The sequence below is a fragment of the Caretta caretta genome, chromosome 7 (genome assembly GCF_965140235.1).
Source record: "Caretta caretta isolate rCarCar2 chromosome 7, rCarCar1.hap1, whole genome shotgun sequence".
NCBI classification, from domain to species: domain Eukaryota; kingdom Metazoa; phylum Chordata; order Testudines; family Cheloniidae; genus Caretta; species Caretta caretta.
The window spans coordinates 91691477-91712178 of NC_134212.1; the positions used below are offsets into that span (position 1 = coordinate 91691477).

General features: G+C 43.9%; 1 protein-coding gene across 1 annotated transcript; it reads right to left on the reverse strand.

The window, feature by feature from the left end:
- Positions 1 to 267: 267 nt before the first annotated feature.
- On the reverse strand, positions 268 to 19073 carry ANKRD22 (ankyrin repeat domain 22). The gene is made up of 6 exons (XM_048857194.2): positions 18855 to 19073; positions 7589 to 7780; positions 6302 to 6409; positions 5033 to 5110; positions 1637 to 1735; positions 268 to 561 (listed from the first exon to the last, which is right to left on the reverse strand). Exons 1-6 carry the CDS (start codon positions 18873 to 18875, stop codon positions 484 to 486), a joined length of 576 nt encoding a protein of 191 aa, XP_048713151.1. The 5' UTR covers positions 18876 to 19073; the 3' UTR covers positions 268 to 483.
- Between the last annotated feature and the right edge of the window lie 1629 nt (positions 19074 to 20702).

The window sequence follows — 20702 nt, forward strand, 5'->3', positions numbered from 1 at the left end:
TTCAGATGTAATATCTTGGGCTTGCAGACCACTGGTGACAACTGTCTTGTGGTCAAATATATCCAGCAATCTATTAAAAAAAATTATAAAATTTAAATACAATTTTTTTCTGAATCTGTTGTGAATCATGTCTTCTATAGTCATCAGATTTCAAATAAAAATTAACTTTTTAAAATTCCCTGCTAGTGTAAGTAAGGGGATAAATTGGAAAAACAAAACAAAACATGAAAATTATCTAAATCAACAGAATAAAAATAAGACAACTCCTTCCAGGCATACCACATGGCTATGTATTTTATATGCCGTATGTACTGACTGCATACCAGTAAATATAATACAGTACATGACTTCAGCAAACATCAAATATTTTAAAAAACAAAAAAAAAAAATGCCTCCAGGGCATTCTTGGTACTGTACAACAGGGAGTGCCCAGATAGGCATGAAAAAAAAATCTACTTAACACTCTTATCATCTCATTAAGGACTAGGATGCCTTCTTTAACACACATTCAATGTTGGTGAACTTTAATCTTCTCGCTATATCCAGTGGAGACTCCCCATTCTGAAAGAAATAGACAAAACATGTTGTGATAATAGTCATGGAAGCAGGTACTTGAGTGTGAGTATGTCTATATTGCAACCAGAGGAGGGGGTGCAGCATGTGTAGAAACATGTGAGGTAGTGTTAATCTATTTAGCACCAATCCCAGGAGTAGTGAAGCTGTATCAGCACAGACTTCGGTACAGATTAGTTCTCTGACTAAATACCCAGAGTCCAGAGCAGCCTCAAGTCTGTACTGATGCAGCTTTGTTGCTATTGGTACTCCCACTAACTAGATTAAAGCTAGCTTGGGTATGTCTACGTGGGCTGCAATCACACCTCGGACTGCAGTGCAGACATACCTGAGAGCCTCATTGGGCAGATCAGCCAGTTTGTGTTTATCTGTATGGTTTGTATTGCCTGATCCAGACCAATAAGAATCCCCAGCACTAAAAGATGTCTCAATTAACTGAGTCTGATCCTGCTCCCCATCAGTCAGTGGGTCAGGGTCTTTATTTCAATCACATCAAAATCCATTCTGTTATTCAACATGGCTGATGTCAGAAGTCAGGGTCGAAGCAATAGTAAATGAAGGAACTGCAGTGTTGTCAAGGTTCTTTCATGTCTCTGGTATGTAGTGAGGAAATTAGTTCTTTCCTTTGACATTTGATTAGAGGTGGATGAGCCTCCTTTGGGAAAGGAAGTTGCCGATTCAGCCCCTTGCACAATAGGTTTTGCCAGTGTAAGGCTCTCAGCAGCCCTGGGGAGGACACCCACATATCTCATTCCACCAGGGGGCCTGCAACCAGCCATCATAACTGGAAGTGGGTGGTGCTGGACTGACAGGGGCATGGGCATGGCGAAGATCCCTAGGAGATGCATTGATTCAATACATCCCCCAAGTAGCCTGCACAGCTCCAACCATGCGCTATTTACAGTTTAAAGCTGCTCTCCCCCCAGGAAGGCAGTGGGGCAAATATTTCTTTCTTCTTCACCAGAAGTGAATCCACTCTTGGGGAGCATTCTCCTGTGCCAGCCACCTGATTTCTGGAAGCTTAGCAGCGCAATGCTCACAGACGCAGCTATTATCTCCTTACCTTATTCTTTATAGAAGGGTCTGCATGGGCTTCAAGTAGTAGAGGGACAACGGACTGATTTTTCATTTCACAGGCATAGTGAAGGGCTGTGTTACCAGACTGAAAGTAAACAGAATCCAGGTAGAGTTTACTTTTACCATGCTTGAAGCAGAAATTTTAGACAGACATTTATCTTTCGTTTCATCAGCCCACCTGCCAATGGTACTTGGATGTTGGAAGTTGTTTTGTGTGTTTCTTGAAAAAGGATGATATGTAGCCATATGTGATACAGGGCAGAAGGCACTTAAAATGTGATGGAGTGACAAGATTGATTGTTTTACTGTTACCAGAGATGGGTCTAAGCCACAAAACAACAATCTAGATACAGGGCCCAGACATCAGTCTCCGCAAAGCTTGAGAATATAGAGATTGAGGGATCTGGTTCAGGCTGCATTGCTATCCTAAAGCACATCTACCTACAAACCAGGCTGCACAACCCTCCCTCCCCTAGCCCCAGCGTAGTACAACTCCTCATCCTCCCCACAACCCCCTAATGCAGAGCAATGCCTAACTGTGTACAGCTTTGCTACAGCAAAGCTTACGCTGCATGCTAGTAAACATAGCTAGGCAGTAGCCGAGGTAGAGGAGAATCACTGCATGTTTGTGTCCAGTCCTGTGAATTTAGGAAGTTGTAGTTGGTGGGGTTTTTTTTTAAACTATTTCTGTATTTAGGAAATTTTAACAGTTTTACAAATCCTAGCCCTGTAAATATCAAGAGACAATACAATAATCATTACAACAATTAGAGAAACATTACACAGTAGTCATTGGATCTCTCTATTTAACAGGGCATTACCATGTTACAGAGTGAGAATCTTTACCCCTGATATGCCATTTCTGTGATTTTTACTAAATTGAGTGGTCATACACTTAACAGACCAGGTATGTCTATCAAATATGAAAATTCAAAAAAATTGGACAGGTATGTTGGTTTTTTCCAGGTGAATGTATTATCTAGACATGTTTACTAGCATCCAAAGTAAGCTTCACAGATTTTAAAAAACTGAGTTGTACAACACGCTGGAAGACCATTCTGGGACCGGTTCTGTTCAATATCTTCATCAATGATTTAGATAATGGCATAGAGAGTACACTTATACAGTTTGCGGGCGATACTAAGCTGGGAGGGATTGCAACTGCTTTCGAGGATAGGATTATAATTCAAAATGATCTAGGCAAACTGAAGAAATGGTCTGAAGTAAATAGGATGAAATTCAATAAAGACAAATACAAAGTACTCCACTTAGGAAGGAACAATCAGTTGCACACACACACAAAATGGGAAATGACTGCCTAGGAAGGAGTACTGCAGAAAGGGTTCTGGGGGTCATAGTGGACCACAAGCTAAATATGAGTCAACAGTGTTACACTGTTGCAAAAAAAGTGAACATAATTCTGGGATGTATTAGCAGGAGGGTTGTAAGCAAGACACGAGAAGTAATTTCTTCTGCTCTACTCTGTGCTGATTAGGCCTCAACTGGAGTATTGTGTCGAGTTCCGGGCACCACATTTCAGGAAAGATGTGGACAAATTGGAGAAAGTTCAGAGAAGAGCAACAAAAATGATTAAAGGTCTAGAAAACATGAGCTATGAGGGAAGATTGAAAAATTCGGTTTGTTTAGTATGGCAAAGAGAAGACTGAGGGGGACATAAGTTTTCAAGTACTGTACATAAAAGGTTGTTACAAGGAGGAGGGAGAAAAATTGTTGCTCTTTACCTTTGAGGATAGGACAAGAAGCAATGGGCTTACATTGCAGCAAGAGAGGTTTAGGTTGGACATTAGGAAAAATTTCCTAACTGTCAGGGTGGTTAAGCCCTGAAATAATTTGCCTGGGGAGGTTGTGGAATCTCCATCATTGGAGATTTTTAAGAGCAGGTTAGACAAACACCTGTCAGGGATAGTCTAGATAATACTTAATCCTGCCATAAGTGCAGGGGACTGGACTAGATGATCTCTTGAGGTCCCTTCCAGTCCTGTGATTCTATAATGATGCAGTTGCAATGCATTAGCTTATGACCATGTTTCCCTCTAAAGGCTGGCCTCAGTGACTATAGCATCTGCTTCCTTAGCTCATTACACAAGAGAAATTATTCCATTCTTGTGAGAGAAGAAGAAGAGAGAGGAATAGAGAAGCATGCCTGCTCCTGCCATACCACATCAGCTTTTGTATAATAGTTAGAGAAGCACCTGGGATTCCCTAGCAAGTAGCCTATGGCCACAATTGAATGTCAAGACCTTTCCTAGACATTATCAATAACTAAGGCTTATGGGACACTATCTGCTCATGCCTTAGTGTTACAGAAACTGGCTGAAGAAAGAGATGAAGCTTTCCCCCCTCTCCTGCTCTATGTGGAGGAAAGAGAAAGAGATTATTTACTGCACCCAGAGACCCTGATGGATGTAGGTGTATACCAGGTAGTCTCTAGATGAGACCAGGAGGGAGAAGGAGCCACCCAGTGCCCTCTGAAGACTAAGAGGTTGTAGGGATCAAATTATCCCCCTCCTCCAGAACAAAAAATGGCAAAATTGGAGTGCCCTTGACCCATAAACTGCACCAGACCAGGTCCATGGATGTTTGTGAAGCCAGGTTGACAGTTCATGTGTAGGACTAGAACCTGAACCTACCCTGACTTTGGATGGATAAAGGGTTCTAGGCCAGCTGTTCATACAGTTGCTCATACCACGACATCACTCAGAATAGTCACAAAGTCTAACCACCCCCAAACTAGGGAGTCAGCTCCTTTCTGGTGCAGTCCACACCTACTGGCAAACTTGATAGTCCCAATTCTACACACACAGAATCCTTCCATCACCTCTGCTGAATTAAAGCATGTTCACTCCACTGAAGGATGATTGGTGACTGAACTCAGGTTTGTTTCCTTTGCCATTTGCACTCCTTTAAGGGTGTTGTGGCAATGTAACACTTCATCATTCCCCAGCATTTGACTAAGACTCTACCACAGCAATAAAGAGGCTGACAGTCAAATGTCACACACCAGGGTAAGGGGAGTGTGTCTAACATTTCACATCTGTTTTAGATGCTGTGTTTGGAGCAATAGTGATTAAGACTCTAGAGGCAAGAACAATAATTGAGTTAAATAAAAGCCAATCTGAGCTGCAAAGGGGGAGAAAACTGTGTACTTTAGAAAATTTCACCCTAAAATTCAAGGGACAACAGTGAGCCACAGTGACAGACAAGCTTAACATATCAAAACAACCTTTTACAGGTTGCTCTTCCTCTGAAGCATCACACTATTTCTAGTAGCTTCTGAAAGGTACTTTTTCTAAATTAACTAAATGAATGTTGTATACACCACACCAATGAGTGACCTCTGTGGCTGTACAAATCCACTTACATAGTCTGTAGCATTAACATCTGTGCCAGCTCGAAGTAACATCTTGATTAGGTTTTCATTCTGTTTAGTTTTTGATACCTGTTAAACACATAGAAAGAAGTCCAACCCAGTTGGAACGTTAATTCAGGTAACACATGTTATTAAGCAGATTTGGGCTAGCTATGGGTATTCTACTCAAAACAATGGAAATGCCCTATTTGTGCAGTACACTTACATGTGACACTACTATCTCAGCAGTATATCAGTTATATTCAGAGCCAAATCCTGAGGTCCTTATACACTTTTACAGTTCTTACTCAGTCCTTAATTTGAATGCAATGCAGGATTGAGCTACAGTACAGGGTCCTGCTTGTAATAGCTAATTTGTGATAGGTAGGTGTCACCGGCTGGCTGGCCCTTTAAGGGGAGTCAAACCCAGCCTTGCCTGTCATGATCAACTACCCTCTCAGTTGACCCTGACTGACTAGGGATCAGATGGGCCTGTTCAATTATTAGATCCAACTGGGACGGGGTCATGAGAGGCTTACAAGAGGTCAGAGAAGTCAATCAAGAGTGGAGTGGTCTGCGAGACTCTAGGAAAATAGTCCTTGGAGTTGCTACTTAATAGAGACCAGAGGAGAAGTAAAGAGAGAGAGATGCCTTCTCCCCTCTTACTCCCAACAGAGGGCCTGAGGTAAGCCTATAAGCTGTAGAAGCCACGTAGGGAGGCTGGGGAGTCAGTCTGCCTATAGGATGTCCTCAGCAGGAGCAGAACTAAGGACCCTGTACCAAAGATATAAGCCATATAGGAAGGCAGAGTGGGAGGTCCTGTGTTTCCTTGTGAACTTGATTAATAAACCCATATTCCAAGAAGGAATATTACTTGACATGTGAAAGCCTACATCAGAGTTATTGGAGAGTCTAAGAAGGAGACAGTGAAACAGTAGCAGTGGAATGCTGTGATGCTTTTAGTAAGGCAAGTAATTCGACACTTGCATGCCTGAGGTGGTCCGAAATGGCTTCCTTCCTGTGGCTTGGCCTTGCGTGTATGCGGCATGTGAGGTCATGCTGTGCAGAGGATACTTTTTTGTTCCACAGTGTATGGTGGGGAGCTGAATGGAATTGGCCTGCAGGCTGCCACTTGGGTCAGGGTTTTTGTGACTTCTGGGACACATGTTATATGCCTTGCGTACACAGATGGTATGCCACTGCTAGGAAGCCAGTGTACCTACAGTGGGTCTCAGGATGGAAAAATGTAAGGTAAGTCTTCCTAGTTTAGTTTGTACTCACCATGATAAGATAGCCAATAAGCAGAACAGGCATTAGGATGATAATAAGCAGGTAGTCAAGGAAACTAAACCGTTTTCTCACAGCATAATGCAAACATGTGCGATCTTTCTAAACAGGGAAGAAACATCTGATTAGCATTAGATGCACAATTATTCCCCTTGTGTATGTCACAGCTTTCTGACTTGTTATATCTGGAGCATTTCTTTTTCATTAATGTTGAAACAGGACACGGGTATCTTGCTCAACTGAGTGAAATACATTTCAGTTGCACAAAGCCACAGTCCCTGAGCTTCACAGGGGCACAGTGTGCATGGGACTGGGGTCTGAAATTGATGTCTCCAGTCCTGGGCCAGGTTAGGGGGAGCATGGGGGAAGAGTGCACTGCAGTTCCCATGTGGCTGTTACTGTAGCCTGTGGGGGAAGAACAGCAAGAATAGCCCCCATTTTTAAGTGTGCCATTAATTGTTAATCTGTGTCATTAGAGATCCCATTGGCTCTCCCCTAGTCACAGGGGGTAATGGGGTAGCTGTGGAGTGAGACTGTGGAGGAGGAGGTAGGAGGGGTTTGGAATAAGCAGCCAAACAGAGCTGCTGCAGAGGCAGGGAGAGCTCCCCATGCCCTCAGAAGGCAAAGAAGCTTCTGGATGGGGTGGGGGAGAGCAGTAAGAGCCTGGCAGTTCTGCTCCCTCTTCCTCGCCTGTGAAAAATGTATTGGTCTGCTCCTCCTCTGTAAAGCTGCAACAGCAAGCCTGGGAAGGGAGAGAAGAGAGCTCCCTTGGAATTGACATCCCTCCTGACCTGTGGGGGGAGAGAGACACAGACAGACATACACACAAAAGTCCCCAGATTTGCCCTCCTGCCAGGCCTGGGAGGGTGTGAAGAGCCTCCAAAACTACAGATGTGGAGTGGGGAGCAAGGCGGGTGAAGAACTGTGGTGTGGCTGGAGTTGATGGGCAGGCTGAGTCACAACATTAATTGCTATGAGGCTACAATGACCAAAAAATCCAGTTTCTCATTTGCTGTCCCATACGCTCTAGGGGGTGAGTGAGTTCAAAACTCTGGAGACTGCTTAAAAAGAACCAATTAAAAATCACAATTTTGGGGTCAATCTCATGGCTCTTTTTTAGGTCTGACTTGGGGGGTTTTTTTGGTTTTTTTTGGTTTTTTTTAAACTTTTGGGGTTGGCAATACTACAATCATTTTCTTCCACTCCCTAATTGTAAAATGTAATCAGATGTCATTAATGAAAAGAGGGGAAATCCTGGGACACTTGGCTATTGCCACTCACCTTGTTTCTGATGTTCACATCCGCTTTCCATTTCAAAAGGAAACTGACTATTCTGTTGTGTCCCTGTCTGCACGCACAGATTAGGGGGGTGTCTCCCCCAAAGCTGTCTTGAATGTTCAAATAATTGCTGTCCTCTTCCAGCAGCAGTTGAATTTGATTGAAGTCATTATCATAAGCTGCCTGGCAAATGGGCTGAGGAAAGGAGGGGAGGAAATGTTAGTGACCCAGGCATTATAGGCCTGAGCCTAGGAGGAGCCAAGTACTTCCCACTAGGTGAAGTGAGAGTCCTGTTAGCTCCCTTTCAAGCAGATGTGAGGTCCCTCAATTCCCACCTTCTGGGAAGCGCTCGGCACTTCACAGGCTCAGGCCCCATGAAAAGAAAGAAAGATTAAGGTCTAACTCCGAGGTGGGCAAACTGTGGCCTGTGGGCCACATCTGGCCCGTGGGACCGTCCTGTCTGGCCCTTGAGCTCCTGGCCAGGGAGACTAACCTCTCCCCTGCAGCCTCAGCTCGCCCTGCTGCCAGCGCTCTGGGCGGCGGGGCTGCAAGCTCCTGCCAGGCAGTGCAGCTGCGAGAGCTGCTAGGGGTGTAATGTATTAAATTGCTCCCCTTAGGAATGTGCTACTTATGAAGCGCCAGGACTGGCAGCTGTAAGTACACCGTAAGTAGCACATTCTTACGGGGAACAATTTAATACACTACACCTGGGTAGGGAAGGCTCTGCCCCCTATCTGCCCCTCGCACTCCCCGCTCCCTGACTGTCCCCCTCTGAACCCCCAACCCATCCAACCCCCCCCGGCTCCTTGTCCCCTGATGCCCACCCCCCCCGAACCCCAACCCCTATCCAACCCCCTCTGCCCCCTAACTGCCCCAACCCCTATCCACACCCCTGCCCCCTGACAGGTCCCCTGGGACTCCCATGCCTATCCAACCCCCCTTGTTCCCCATCCCCTGACTGCCCCCCGGGACCCTCTGCCCCTTATCAAACACCGCCCCGTGGTGATCTGATGCTTGCAGTGCTATGGTGTCTGTGCGGGCAATCCAGGAAAAAGGGGGCGAAATGATTTGTCTGCAGTTGCTTTCATAGAGGGAGGGAGGGAGGGGTGACTGACGACACGTACCCAGAACCAGCTGCGACAATGTTTTTGCTCCATCAGGCATTGGGAGCTCAACCCAGAATTCCAATGGGCAGCGGAGACTGCGGGAACTGTGGGATAGCTACCCACAGTGCAACACTCTGAAAGTTGACGCTAGCCACGGTACTGTGGAAGCGCTCCGCCGACTTAATGCGCTTAGTGGGGACACGTACAATCGACTGTATAAAATCGCTTCCTAAAAATCGACTTCTATAAAATTGACCTAATTTTGTAGTGTAGATATACCCTAATAGTTCAATCTTGAAAAATGCTGCACCCCAATCCACTAACCCACCTAAACAGGTGCTTACTTTCACATACAGTGAGTAATCCCATTGATCAGAACTCTTGAGTAAGAAGGCACAGTTTTTACATAGTAACTCTTCAGAATAGAGCCACACTTCAGATTAAAATAGAAACTTTTTAAAAAAGAAAACAAGAAAGGATCACTTCACTTCTGCAAATATGGGTCAAGAAGCTTAAATACAAGTAACACAATTTCTTGTCAGGATATATTGGACTTTTCTTTTAGCAATCCCAATACAATGAATCAACCTGAATGTTAGTATTGAAATGATACAAAGTGCACTAGGGAACTTTCAGTGTGCTCCAGCAGGTCTAATGGAACAATTAGTGTGCAACACATTAGTATGCTTCAGAAACATTAGTTTCTGAAGCATACTAATTAGTATGCTTCAGTATCCAGCACGATACGGACCCTGGACTTCAGGAAAGCAGACTTCGACTCCCTCAGGGAACGGATGGCCAGGATCCCCTGGGGGACTAACTTGAAGGGGAAAGGAGTCCAGGAGAGCTGGCTGTATTTCAAGGAATCCCTGTTGAGGTTACAGGGACAAACCATCCCGATGAGTCGAAAGAATAGTAAATATGGCAGGCGACCAGCTTGGCTTAATGGTGAAATCTTAGCGGATCTTAAACATAAAAAAGAAGCTTACAAGAAGTGGAAGGTTGGACATATGACCAGGGAAGAGTATAAAAATATTGCTCGGGCATGTAGGAATGTTATCAGGAGGGCCAAATCGCACCTGGAGCTGCAGCTAGCCAGAGATGTCAAGAGTAACAAGAAGGGTTTCTTCAGGTATGTTGGCAACAAGAAGAAAGCCAAGGAATGTGTGGGCCCCTTACTGAATGAGGGAGGCAAACTAGTGACAGAGGATGTGGAAAAAGCTAATGTACTCAATGCTTTTTTTGCCTCTGTTTTCACTAACAAGGTTAGCTCCCAGACTGCTACGCTGGGCATCACAAAATGGGGAAGAGATGGACAGCCCTCTGTGGAGATAGAGGTGGTTAGGGACTATTTAGAAAAGCTGGACGTGCACAAGTCCATGGGGCCGGACGAGTTGCATCCGAGAGTGCTGAAGGAACTGGCGGCTGTGATTGCAGAGCCATTGGCCATTATCTTTGAAAACTCGTGGCGAACCGGGGAAGTCCCGGATGACTGGAAAAAGGCTAATGTAGTGCCAATCTTTAAAAAAGGGAAGAAGGAGGATCCTGGGAACTACAGGCCAGTCAGCCTCACTTCAGTCCCTGGAAAAATCATGGAGCAGGTCCTCAAAGAATCAATCCTGAAGCACTTGCATGAGAGGAAGGTGATCAGGAACAGCCAGCATGGATTCACCAAGGGAAGGTCATGCCCGACTAATCTAATCGCCTTCTATGATGAGATTACTGGTTCTGTGGATGAAGGGAAAGCAGTGGATGTATTGTTTCTTGACTTTAGCAAAGCTTTTGACACGGTCTCCCACAGTATTCTTGTCAGCAAGTTAAAGAAGTATGGGCTGGATGAATGCACTACAAGGTGGGTAGAAAGCTGGCTAGATTGTCGGGCTCAACGGGTAGTTATCAATGGCTCCATGTCTAGTTGGCAGCCGGTATCAAGTGGAGTGCCCCAAGGGTCGGTCCTGGGGCCGGTTTTGTTCAATATCTTCATAAATGATCTGGAGGATGGTGTGGATTGCACTCTCAGCAAATTTGCGGATGATACTAAACTGGGAGGAGTGGTAGATACGCTGGAGGGGAGGGATAGGATACAGAAGGACCTAGACAAATTGGAGGATTGGGCCAAAAGAAATCTGATGAGGTTCAATAAGGATAAGTGCAGGGTCCTGCACTTAGGACGGAAGAACCCAATGCACAGCTACAGACTAGGGACCGAATGGCTAGGCAGCAGTTCTGCGGAAAAGGACCTAGGGGTGACAGTGGACGAGAAGCTGGATATGAGTCAACAGTGTGCCCTTGTTGCCAAGAAGGCCAATGGCATTTTGGGATGTATAAGTAGGGGCATAGCGAGCAGATCGAGGGACGTGATCGTTCCCCTCTATTCGACATTGGTGAGGCCTCATCTGGAGTACTGTGTCCAGTTTTGGGCCCCACACTTCAAGAAGGATGTGGATAAATTGGAGAGAGTCCAGCGAAGGGCAACAAAAATGATTAGGGGTCTGGAACACATGAGTTATGAGGAGAGGCTGAGGGAGCTGGGATTGTTTAGCCTGCAGAAGAGAAGAATGAGGGGGGATTTGATAGCTGCTTTCAACTACCTGAAAGGGGGTTCCAAAGAGGATGGCTCTAGACTGTTCTCAATGGTATCAGATGACAGAACGAGGAGTAATGGTCTCAAGCTGCAGTGGGGGAGGTTTAGATTGGATATTAGGAAAAACTTTTTCACTAAGAGGGTGGTGAAACACTGGAATGCGTTACCTAGGGAGGTGGTAGAATCTCCTTCCTTAGAGGTTTTTAAGGTCAGGCTTGACAAAGCCCTGGCTGGGATGATTTAACTGGGAATTGGTCCTGCTTCGAGCAGGGGGTTGGACTAGATGACCTTCTGGGGTCCCTTCCAACCCTTATATTCTATGATTCTAAATCATAACCCTGCAGCATGCATTGCTGCTCTGTGAAGACTTTCCCAGAGAGTACCTAATCTGTGTAGTCCAGAAAAGAGCGGGTCCGAGGTAGGAATTTTCCCAACATCCTTAACCGTGAAGACTTACGTAGAAAAGTCCTTTAGTTTCTCAGCAATGTCCTTGTCTTCCTTAACTGCTCCCTTTATTCAATTGATCCAGTGGACCTAGAAGTTCTGTCACAACCTTCTTCCGTCTGATCTACTTAAAGAATCTTTTTACCCCTTTTTCTGTCTGCTCTTCAAAATCCTTTTAGGCCCTTCTAATTTCCCTACTAATATTGCCTGCTCTAGTTTATGCTACTGTTTATTGCCTTCACTAGGGTCAGATTTAGAAAGATTTCAGCTGGTCTCAAATAGTCTTTCAAAACTTTGCATTTAGCCATAATGTTTTATTCCTTGCTTGCCCTGTTCCTTTTTTTTCAGCAGTTTAACCTGCCTTCTAAGGCTCTATTGTTTTCGTAAGCAGCATCCATGCCACCTCTAGGGATTTTATTTCCTTTATATTTAACTTTATTGCTTCTTTGACTAACATTCTCCTTTTAGTGAAATCTTCCTTTCTAAAGTTGGCCCTTTTTGGTACCCTACCTCCTCTTAGACGCTGAACCTAATTGTGTCATGGCCACTATTATTTAGTGGCTTAACTACTGTCACTTCTTGAATTAGCTCCTGTGTGTTGTTTAAGACTTGCTCAGGATTACATTTTCCTCTTGAATGCTCAAGAGCTAGCTGTCCTAAAAAAATCGTGACTTAGAGAGAGAGTGTTTTTTGCAGACACTGTCCTGTTGTGCCATTTGATTAGTTTAAAACTGGGTGATTGAAGTCCCTCATTTAGAAGAGGACAAATGAGATAAAAGTGACAAATGTATGACTGGGACTTAAACCAAAAAAAGGGGGCTGGTTGGGTTAGAGTGCAGGCTCTGAGGGTCAGGACATGTTCCTGGTACTCTTGCCTGATACCATGTTGCTACATAAAACACTTCAGGCTTATTTAAGGTCCACTTCTACTTTGTCTCGGACCTTGTGAATTTCAGCTGTGGCTGTTTATAGAAAAAGGGTGGAGAGTGCCCTAGATAAGGTATACCATGAGGAAGTAATTTCCCTTGAGTAGGGAGGTCTGTACTGTGACCGATATGACAATATCCTGAACAAATCTTATGGCAATAAGATTAGCATTACTGAAGTAAATTCAATGGTTTTGGGGTCCACTGTATTAAAAAGGCAATTGTTTATGTTATTGTGAGATTATATGTAATGTCAGGTATGCTAACTCTGATTATCAGCCCTTTGAAGCCACCCCCGGAGAGGATTCTACGTACTAGTTCGAACTGGATTCTCCAGGGACCAATGGACAAAGGATTTGTGCATCATTAGCCTGGTTTTAAAAAGCCTCGGGGCTTTCTTCCTGATCCAGCAAATGGACAGGACCTCTGGTTCAAGGAGGGTCCCAATTGTTAGGGAGGAGTTGGAGGGACTGACCCTACTGAGGCCCCAAAAGACACTGTTCTTGTTCTGAACGGAAGCTGTGATGAACTTGGAACCATAAAGAAACCACTTGTGTGAGGTTTTGAAGGACAGCTCCTGTCACAGCCCATGTTAGGATTGAGGTAATCTCTGGTAAGCTTATTTGTATGAGTATAATTTTGTTGTTTTTCTCTGTTGTGCTTTTACCTTAAGAATAAAATAGGCTTGCACAGGAAGTGTATGTGGTTATGAGCAGTTACACTTAATGCTTTGAAGAGAAAGTTCACCAGCTTTCTTAGGCAGAGTCTCTTGCTGAGAACAACACCATGAAGGCAGGGAACTGTTCAGCCTGGAGATATCCCAGTCAAATGGGAGAGAGATGCATGTCTCCAAGAGAGGTGATGGCCAGGGAGCCATCTCAGAAATTGCAAGTGACAGATCTTAAGGTTGTATCTTGTCCTCCATTAACAGGAGAAGGAGAAAAAAAAATCAAGGAGCAGGGGAAACTGCAAACTATTTGAGACTAATAACAGCTAACGGCAGATATTAGAGCCTTAAAGGAAAAGCTAGGGACTTAGCAGACAGTTTCATCCTCTTACACCTTCAAGAGTACTCTGCTTTAGGGTTGAGGCACAGTAGTTGAACAGTGTGATAAACCTTGTATTACTGCTGCTCTCGAGAAATGACTTCAGTCTCCTGGGTTGTTGGTATGATGACTCTTGGCAAGACTAAATTAAGATGACCCTATACAGGCACAAGGCCACAATCACCGCTCTGGGGGAATGCCTGTCTGTCTTGCAAAGAAGAGCAGTGACTAGTGGTGGGGATAATTTCCAGGAAGCTTTCGGAAAACTCCACTGATCTGCATGACCAGAGTACCGAGTTGTAGGTTCAAATCACAGAATTCAAAAGACAACTGGCTGATCGAAAGAGGAACTACAAGCCACTTTGGTGAAGGTGGAAAAGGAAGCACCCCAGAAGAACGCGGCCCAGAAGGTAATCAGTAAGATGGAATCTCAGGTCACTGAACTTCAGAGAGACTTGGGGCTACATTCACAAAAACTTAAATGTGGTGGCACTCAGTGTTGCCATGCCTAACTTTTAAGGTCCTGGAAATATCACTGGGATTCACAAAGCCTAGGTTAAGCTCCCTATACAGTGAATGGGGAGAGACCCACACCTCATAATGGGATTCATCATTCATAATGGGGGAGAGAATCCACACCTCATAATGGGATTCACAAAAGCCAGCACACTATATAGCTTGCCTAAGCTAGCCAATGGGAGATGCCAAGCCAAGGGGTATGCTAAGCCCGTGCCTCCCCGCACTGGGGAATCTCAGCTGCAAACCCTGTCTTGATGTTAAGCACCTACACCATTTTAACACAAAGCAAGAAAGGGGGCACCTCCCTCATAATTTTTAGCCCAGTGATTAGGATGGTGATACTTCCCCCCAGCTATACTGTGTAAACTTGCCTATAGGGGCCTGATCCAGTAGGCCAGATCTGAGCATTCAGACTGTATTGGATCCTATGGGCAATTTCAGCAAAGGAATGCCTGTCTTTCCCCCCAGCTTGTGCATCATTCTGGGCTTAAGTATCCAGGTGCCTGATGTAAGGCACATGATCAGAGGCAGAAATATAAGCACCTAGGGAATTTTCACTGCAAACATTTGCTTACTGAGTTTAGAGGCCTGCAGAGTTCAGGATCATCTGAGCAGGGGTTTTGTGAATCCCAATTGGATCTGATTATGGGATTTAGGCCTAAAGTGGCAGTTAGTTTCCTAAATTCTTTTGTGAATATAGCCCTTGGAGTCTGAGCGGCCAGGAACAAACCAGAAACCCGGGGGCTGAGGGGAGAGTTGGAGGTACTGAAAACATCCACAAGACATACTAGACTCCACTGTTACACAACAGGAGCTCAGATCAAAGCAGGTTCTGAAGAAGACCCTGGATAATGAAGCAGAGGCATTTACAAGCTGCGACCCAGAGAAGGAGCTGGGTTGTACTTCAGACAATCCCTCTGTCCCTCTCCTTAAGTTAGGTGTCCCCGAGCTCTCTTCCTTGGAGCTGAAGCTGTAACTTAGGCCAGTTTCCCCTCCAGCTGGTCCTTTTTCCCCCAATCAATGCTTTCACCCTCAGCTTAGGAGGGTTCAGCAGGCAGATCATCTTCTAAGGGAAGAGACAGAATATATAGTAGTCTTCCCAGAGCTTGCCCAATTGGTTGGGAGCGAGGGGTACCCTGCCCACCCACACTCTACTAGGCTCCTAGTCCCAGGCTCTCAAAGAAGCAGTAGCCTGGATTTTCTCCAAGCCTTAACTAGCCTCTGGGACCATAGTCCTCTCTCCCAACATCTACTTCTGCCTTCTCTAGGTCTTCATCCACTCTAAAAAGTCCCAGAACTTAAAGGGGGACACCACAGAACTGATGTTGACTGACCCTTGCATCTAACAGAGGCAAGAAAGGAGAAAGTGCTTTTCTCTAAAATAGCAGAAGTCCTTACACAAGGACATGGTATTTGATCCAGATGCATGTTTGGGAGGGGTCCCTGTGTGTAGTTGTGGGGAACAGGCCACTTTGTAGAACGCTGCCTGCCCTTGATTCTATGGGGTCTGCAGTGAGTTGTAAAACTTCCTTCCATTTGTTGTGGAAACCTGTAACGGTAGTGCAGAGGCAGACAATGGTCAGCACAGATCCTGCCCCAGTAACAGGAATAATCTAAAAAGGGGAGCATGGATCCTCAAGAGCTTGATCCAAAGGCCATTGAAGTCAAGCGGGAGTCCCTCCATGGACTTACTGGGTATTGCATCAAGCTCTCAACAAATTGAACTTCTCTAACCAAAATACTGATGACAGTAAGACAGATTTTGTTCATCAGTCTTAAAGCATTTGGTTAGATCAGAATGTGGTAGTCATGGATCTGATCTCTAACGTATGAATACTGGATTTTTATCTGGTTATTGGGATGTTTACTTCATGAATGTATCTGCTTAGTCTAATAGGGTGCTGTCTGGTAAAAACAAGCAGGAAGCAAAAAAAAAAAAATGGCTGCAGATAAGCTAGCCCTTGGCAAACACTTGGGGGTTGTTCTGAGACAATACCATTACAAGAAACAGGCCTGAAACAATAGTCCTTTAGATCTCCTATCAGTTTAAAAATGGACTGTCTCTGAAAGGAGGAGGTAGTTGTTGGGCAGGTGTTCTGGCAACCCATATGTGTGCACGTACCTTCCAGGGGTGTCTGAAGAAAGTTAGTCCTGCACAGGTTACCATCAAGCGTAAGAATGTGCCTGTAGACATGTTTGTTTTAAATTCTCCCCCCCCCCATTCTTTGTTCCTACTGTGATCAATAAGTACACTGATTTAAGAAGGTTGATCTGATGACTGTATATACCACTAGTCACAGACTCCTGACAGGAAAAGTCACAGGTGCTGAGCTCAGTTGTGCTTGCTGGGTAAGCACAGTTGATGCACAGGGTACTGTATCCCATAGTGTCATCTAACAGAGAGAACTTCCCCTGGGCTGGAAAGGGCATGAGGCCTGTCAAGGTTCCTTCCCCACTCTGAACTCTAGGGTACAGATGTGGGGACCTGCATGAAAGACCCCCTAAGCTTATTCTTACTATCTTAGGTTAAAAACTTCCTCAAGGTACAAACTTTGCCTTGTCCTTGAACCCTATGCTGCCACCACCAAGCGTGGTGAACAAAGAACGGGGAAAGAGCCCACTTGGAGAAGTCTTCCCCCCAAGCCCTACACCCCCTTTCCTGGGGAAGGCTTGATAAAAATCCTCACCAATTTGCATAGGTGAACACAGACCCAAACCCTTGGATCTTAAGAACACTGAAAAAGCAATCAGGTTCTTAAAAGAAGAATTTTAATTAAAGAAAAAGTAAAAGAATCACCTCTGTAAAATCAGGATGGTAAATACCTTACAGGGTAATCAGATTCAAAACACAGAGAATTCCTCTAGGCAAAACCTTAAGTTACAAAAAGACACAAAAACAGGAATAGACATTCCATTCAGCATAGCTATTTATTTTACCAGCCATTAAACAAAAGAAATCTAACACATTTCTAGCTAGATTACTTACTAACTTTTTACAGGAGTTCTGAGCTGCATTCCTGCTCTGTTCCTGGCAAAAGCATCACACAGACAGACAGACAGACCCTTTGTTTCCCCCCGCTTTGAAAGTATCTTGTCTCCTCACTGGTCATTTTGATCAGGTGCCAGCGAGGTTATCTTAGCTTCATAACCTTTTACAGGTGAAAGGGTTTTGCCTCTGGCCAGGAGGGATTTTTATAGTTCTGTATACAGAAAGGTGGTTACCCTTCCCTTTATCTTTATGACAAGGCCTGACACCTGAGGAAAGGGCAATGAGGCCTGTACTCACAGAGGGGACAACAATGCAGCTAGTCTTGTAACTGTGACCCAGAGTACAGATAACTACAGTCTCTCAAAATTGCATGGGGGTTTTTATGAAATAGTCTTACATTTCCATTTGCTCTTATAAAATGGAGTCCCTTCCCACAAAGCATAGATACTCTGTTTCAGAAACTCCATTGCATTAATTTATGCCTTGAAATCTAACTCAAGTTGACACACCTATTCTACAAATTAGGTGTGAATCAATGTTGAAGAGAATAATTGGAAAATAAAACAATTATTTACACCATTTCTGAAAAATCGGTCAGCATCCCAACTGTCCAGAAACTATAACTTGTCACTCATTTACATCACTGTTCATTTATATTAGTCATGTAGGAGCCCTACTTTCCAAAGAAAATTACTCCCTAAAAATACATTCTACTGGAAAAATAACTAATGAATTTAGTTGTTTACTAAAAAGTATGAAAGAAATGTTGACAGTAATTACACTGACTCTGCTCTAATTAAACCTCTTAAACTTTCAGTTTTTGATGTAAAAAGCCTGAGAAAGTTCTGTCAGAGTAGTAAAGACTTTAAAAGGAAGTTGTTGTAAATATCTGTCTACAGCTTTGAAGTGGAATGAAGTCCAACCAGTTCGTTGGCTTATGAACACGTGCAACTGAACTATATATAAATTAAAGTGCCTCATTCCCTTTCATTTGAAATAGCACTTTACTTTTTTAAATGAAAACTTTATTGCTTTTCCATATGTTAATTTAGTTTTTGAGAGGCATGTACGTTCTATGCTATATCCAGCAGGAGAAACCTATCAGTTGTAATCAGAGTCTAGGGAGCAAAGGAGAGATTCAGCTCCTTGTCTGTAATTATGGAAAGCATTTGGCCATACATTTTATACAGCACTCTTGCTAAAATCAAGGCACCCCCTTCCTCCCCACCGCTGTCTCCCCATTACTGATGCTAAGATGTGTGTGGGAATGAGGAGAGAACTCTCTTCCATTCAGTAAAGAGAAATGGCCGCTGGATTTGGCCCTTAAGGCAATAGTTTGGCTTGGTTTTAACACAGTTGGTAAAGTGGCCACTCAGTGGCATTGCCTAACATGTCAAACAGAACCCCAAACTGCTTCGCTCTGAATGCAGAGCTGTAGCATACTCTTAACTTAGCTAACACCTTCTTCTCTGAAAATGAAACAACCCATGTAATGTAGGTATTTGTACAAAAAGTACCCTTATACACTTCTAAAATATTATACTTTAGACAAGATGGGGTTTTCAATTCCTAATGTAAGCCTGTCAAGGAAATCTAAATCTCTTCTATATAGATCTTCTACAGTTTCACATACCTCATAAGAAATGACCACATACCTCTGAATAAAGTATCCCCATGACTGTTCTTGCCTGAAGTCCCGTGTAGCTCACTTGACCAGCAGATTTTCTTGACTTTCAGTTGCTCTTGAGTTTACTTAAAGTTGATTAAAATTTAATCTCAAGAGTCCTTTAGCAGAGTGATTTGAGCCATGAACAATGTATCTGAGCCTTTCCAAAGCTACACTTGTTGTAAGTGCTTTCCTAATCAGGGAGTATGAAATGATGCCGTTTTCAAAAGCCCAACCCAGTGAGGTAAACATGAGAGTGTGGGTTTTATTGCAAGGCTGACACAAGTAGTACAAGTTACAACAGCTAGACTTATTTTGCAATAGCAGGTTCTCTTAAAGGAAAAGGTTAAACTAGCCACAGGGGAGAAGACAAATTGCACAAGAAAATGAATGAAGAAATGTGAGACTTCTACAAGAACAATTTACAGAACTAGGTGTTAGATTATCACCCAAATAGTAAAAAATGGGACCCTAGAACATAACAGCTGTGACTGCAGAAAATGAGATTAAACTAGCAAGAGTGGTGTTAACATTCTCATTGAAAGGTAAATGCAGATTTGCTTTATCAGATAAATACGCTTCCCTTAGTACACAATCACAGAAATCAGAAACAATGAATCTAGTCTATCCACTGCTAAAATGGGATGGAAAAGGAGTTCAGGTTGTGATACAATAACTATTACTTGTACAGCATCATCCGTGTATGTAGTGCTTTACAATAACTAGGGAAGGCAAAGAATATGCCCTGGGTAACTTACAATACAATGATCACTGTCCTTCACAGTTACCAGATTCTTCACAATTGAAGTATCCCATATCTCTCCAAACTATTCTATATTCCCGGGTGTGAAATTTAGCCATTGAGCAGCCTCGGTGATTTTTGGTGCAAGCACAAGGAAAACTGAAAAATTACCTACCCTTCTATATGCCCAGAATAACATGAGACACTCACCTAATCCACAAACAAACCATGCTTTTCTGTGCCCCTTGCCAGAATAGAGTGCCACCATCTTCTCTGAGAGCAGCCTGGTGGCTAAGAGAGCTAACATAATCTTTGGATATATAAAAATAAAAGGAGTACTTGTGGCACCTTAGAGACTAACCAATTTATTTGACCATAAGCTTTCATGAGCTACAGCTCACTTCATCGGATGCATAAAGTGGAAAGTACAGTGAGGAGATTTTAGATACACACAGACCGTGAAAAAATACACATTGTAAGGAGCGTGATCACTTAAGATGAGCTATTATCAGCAGGAGAGTGGGGTGTGGGGAGAGAAAACCTTTTGAAGTGATAAACAACGTGGGCCATTTCCAGCACATTTCCAGGAGTTAACAAGAACGTCTGAGGAACAGTGGGGGGCGGAGGGAGGGGGGGAGGAATAAACAAGGGGAAATAGTTTTACTTAATATAATGACTCAACCACTCCCAGTCTCTATTCAAGCCTAAGTTAATTGTATCCAATTTGCAAATTAATTCCAATTCAGCAGTCTCTCGTTGGAGTCTGTTTTCGAAGTTTTTTTGTTGAAGGATAGTCACTTTGAGATCAGAAATCGAGTGACCAGAGAGATTGAAGTGTTCTCCGACTGGTTTATGAATGTTATAATTCTTGACATCTGATTTGTGTCCATTTATTCTTTTACATAGAGACTGTCCAGTTTGCCCAATGTACATGGCAGAGGGGCATTGCTGGCACATGATGGCATATATCACACTGGTAGATGTGCAGGTGAACGAGCCTCTGATAGTGTGGCTGATGTGATTAGGCCCTATGATGATGTCCCCTGAATAGATATGTGGGCACAGTTGGCAACGGGCTTTCTTGCAAGGATAGGT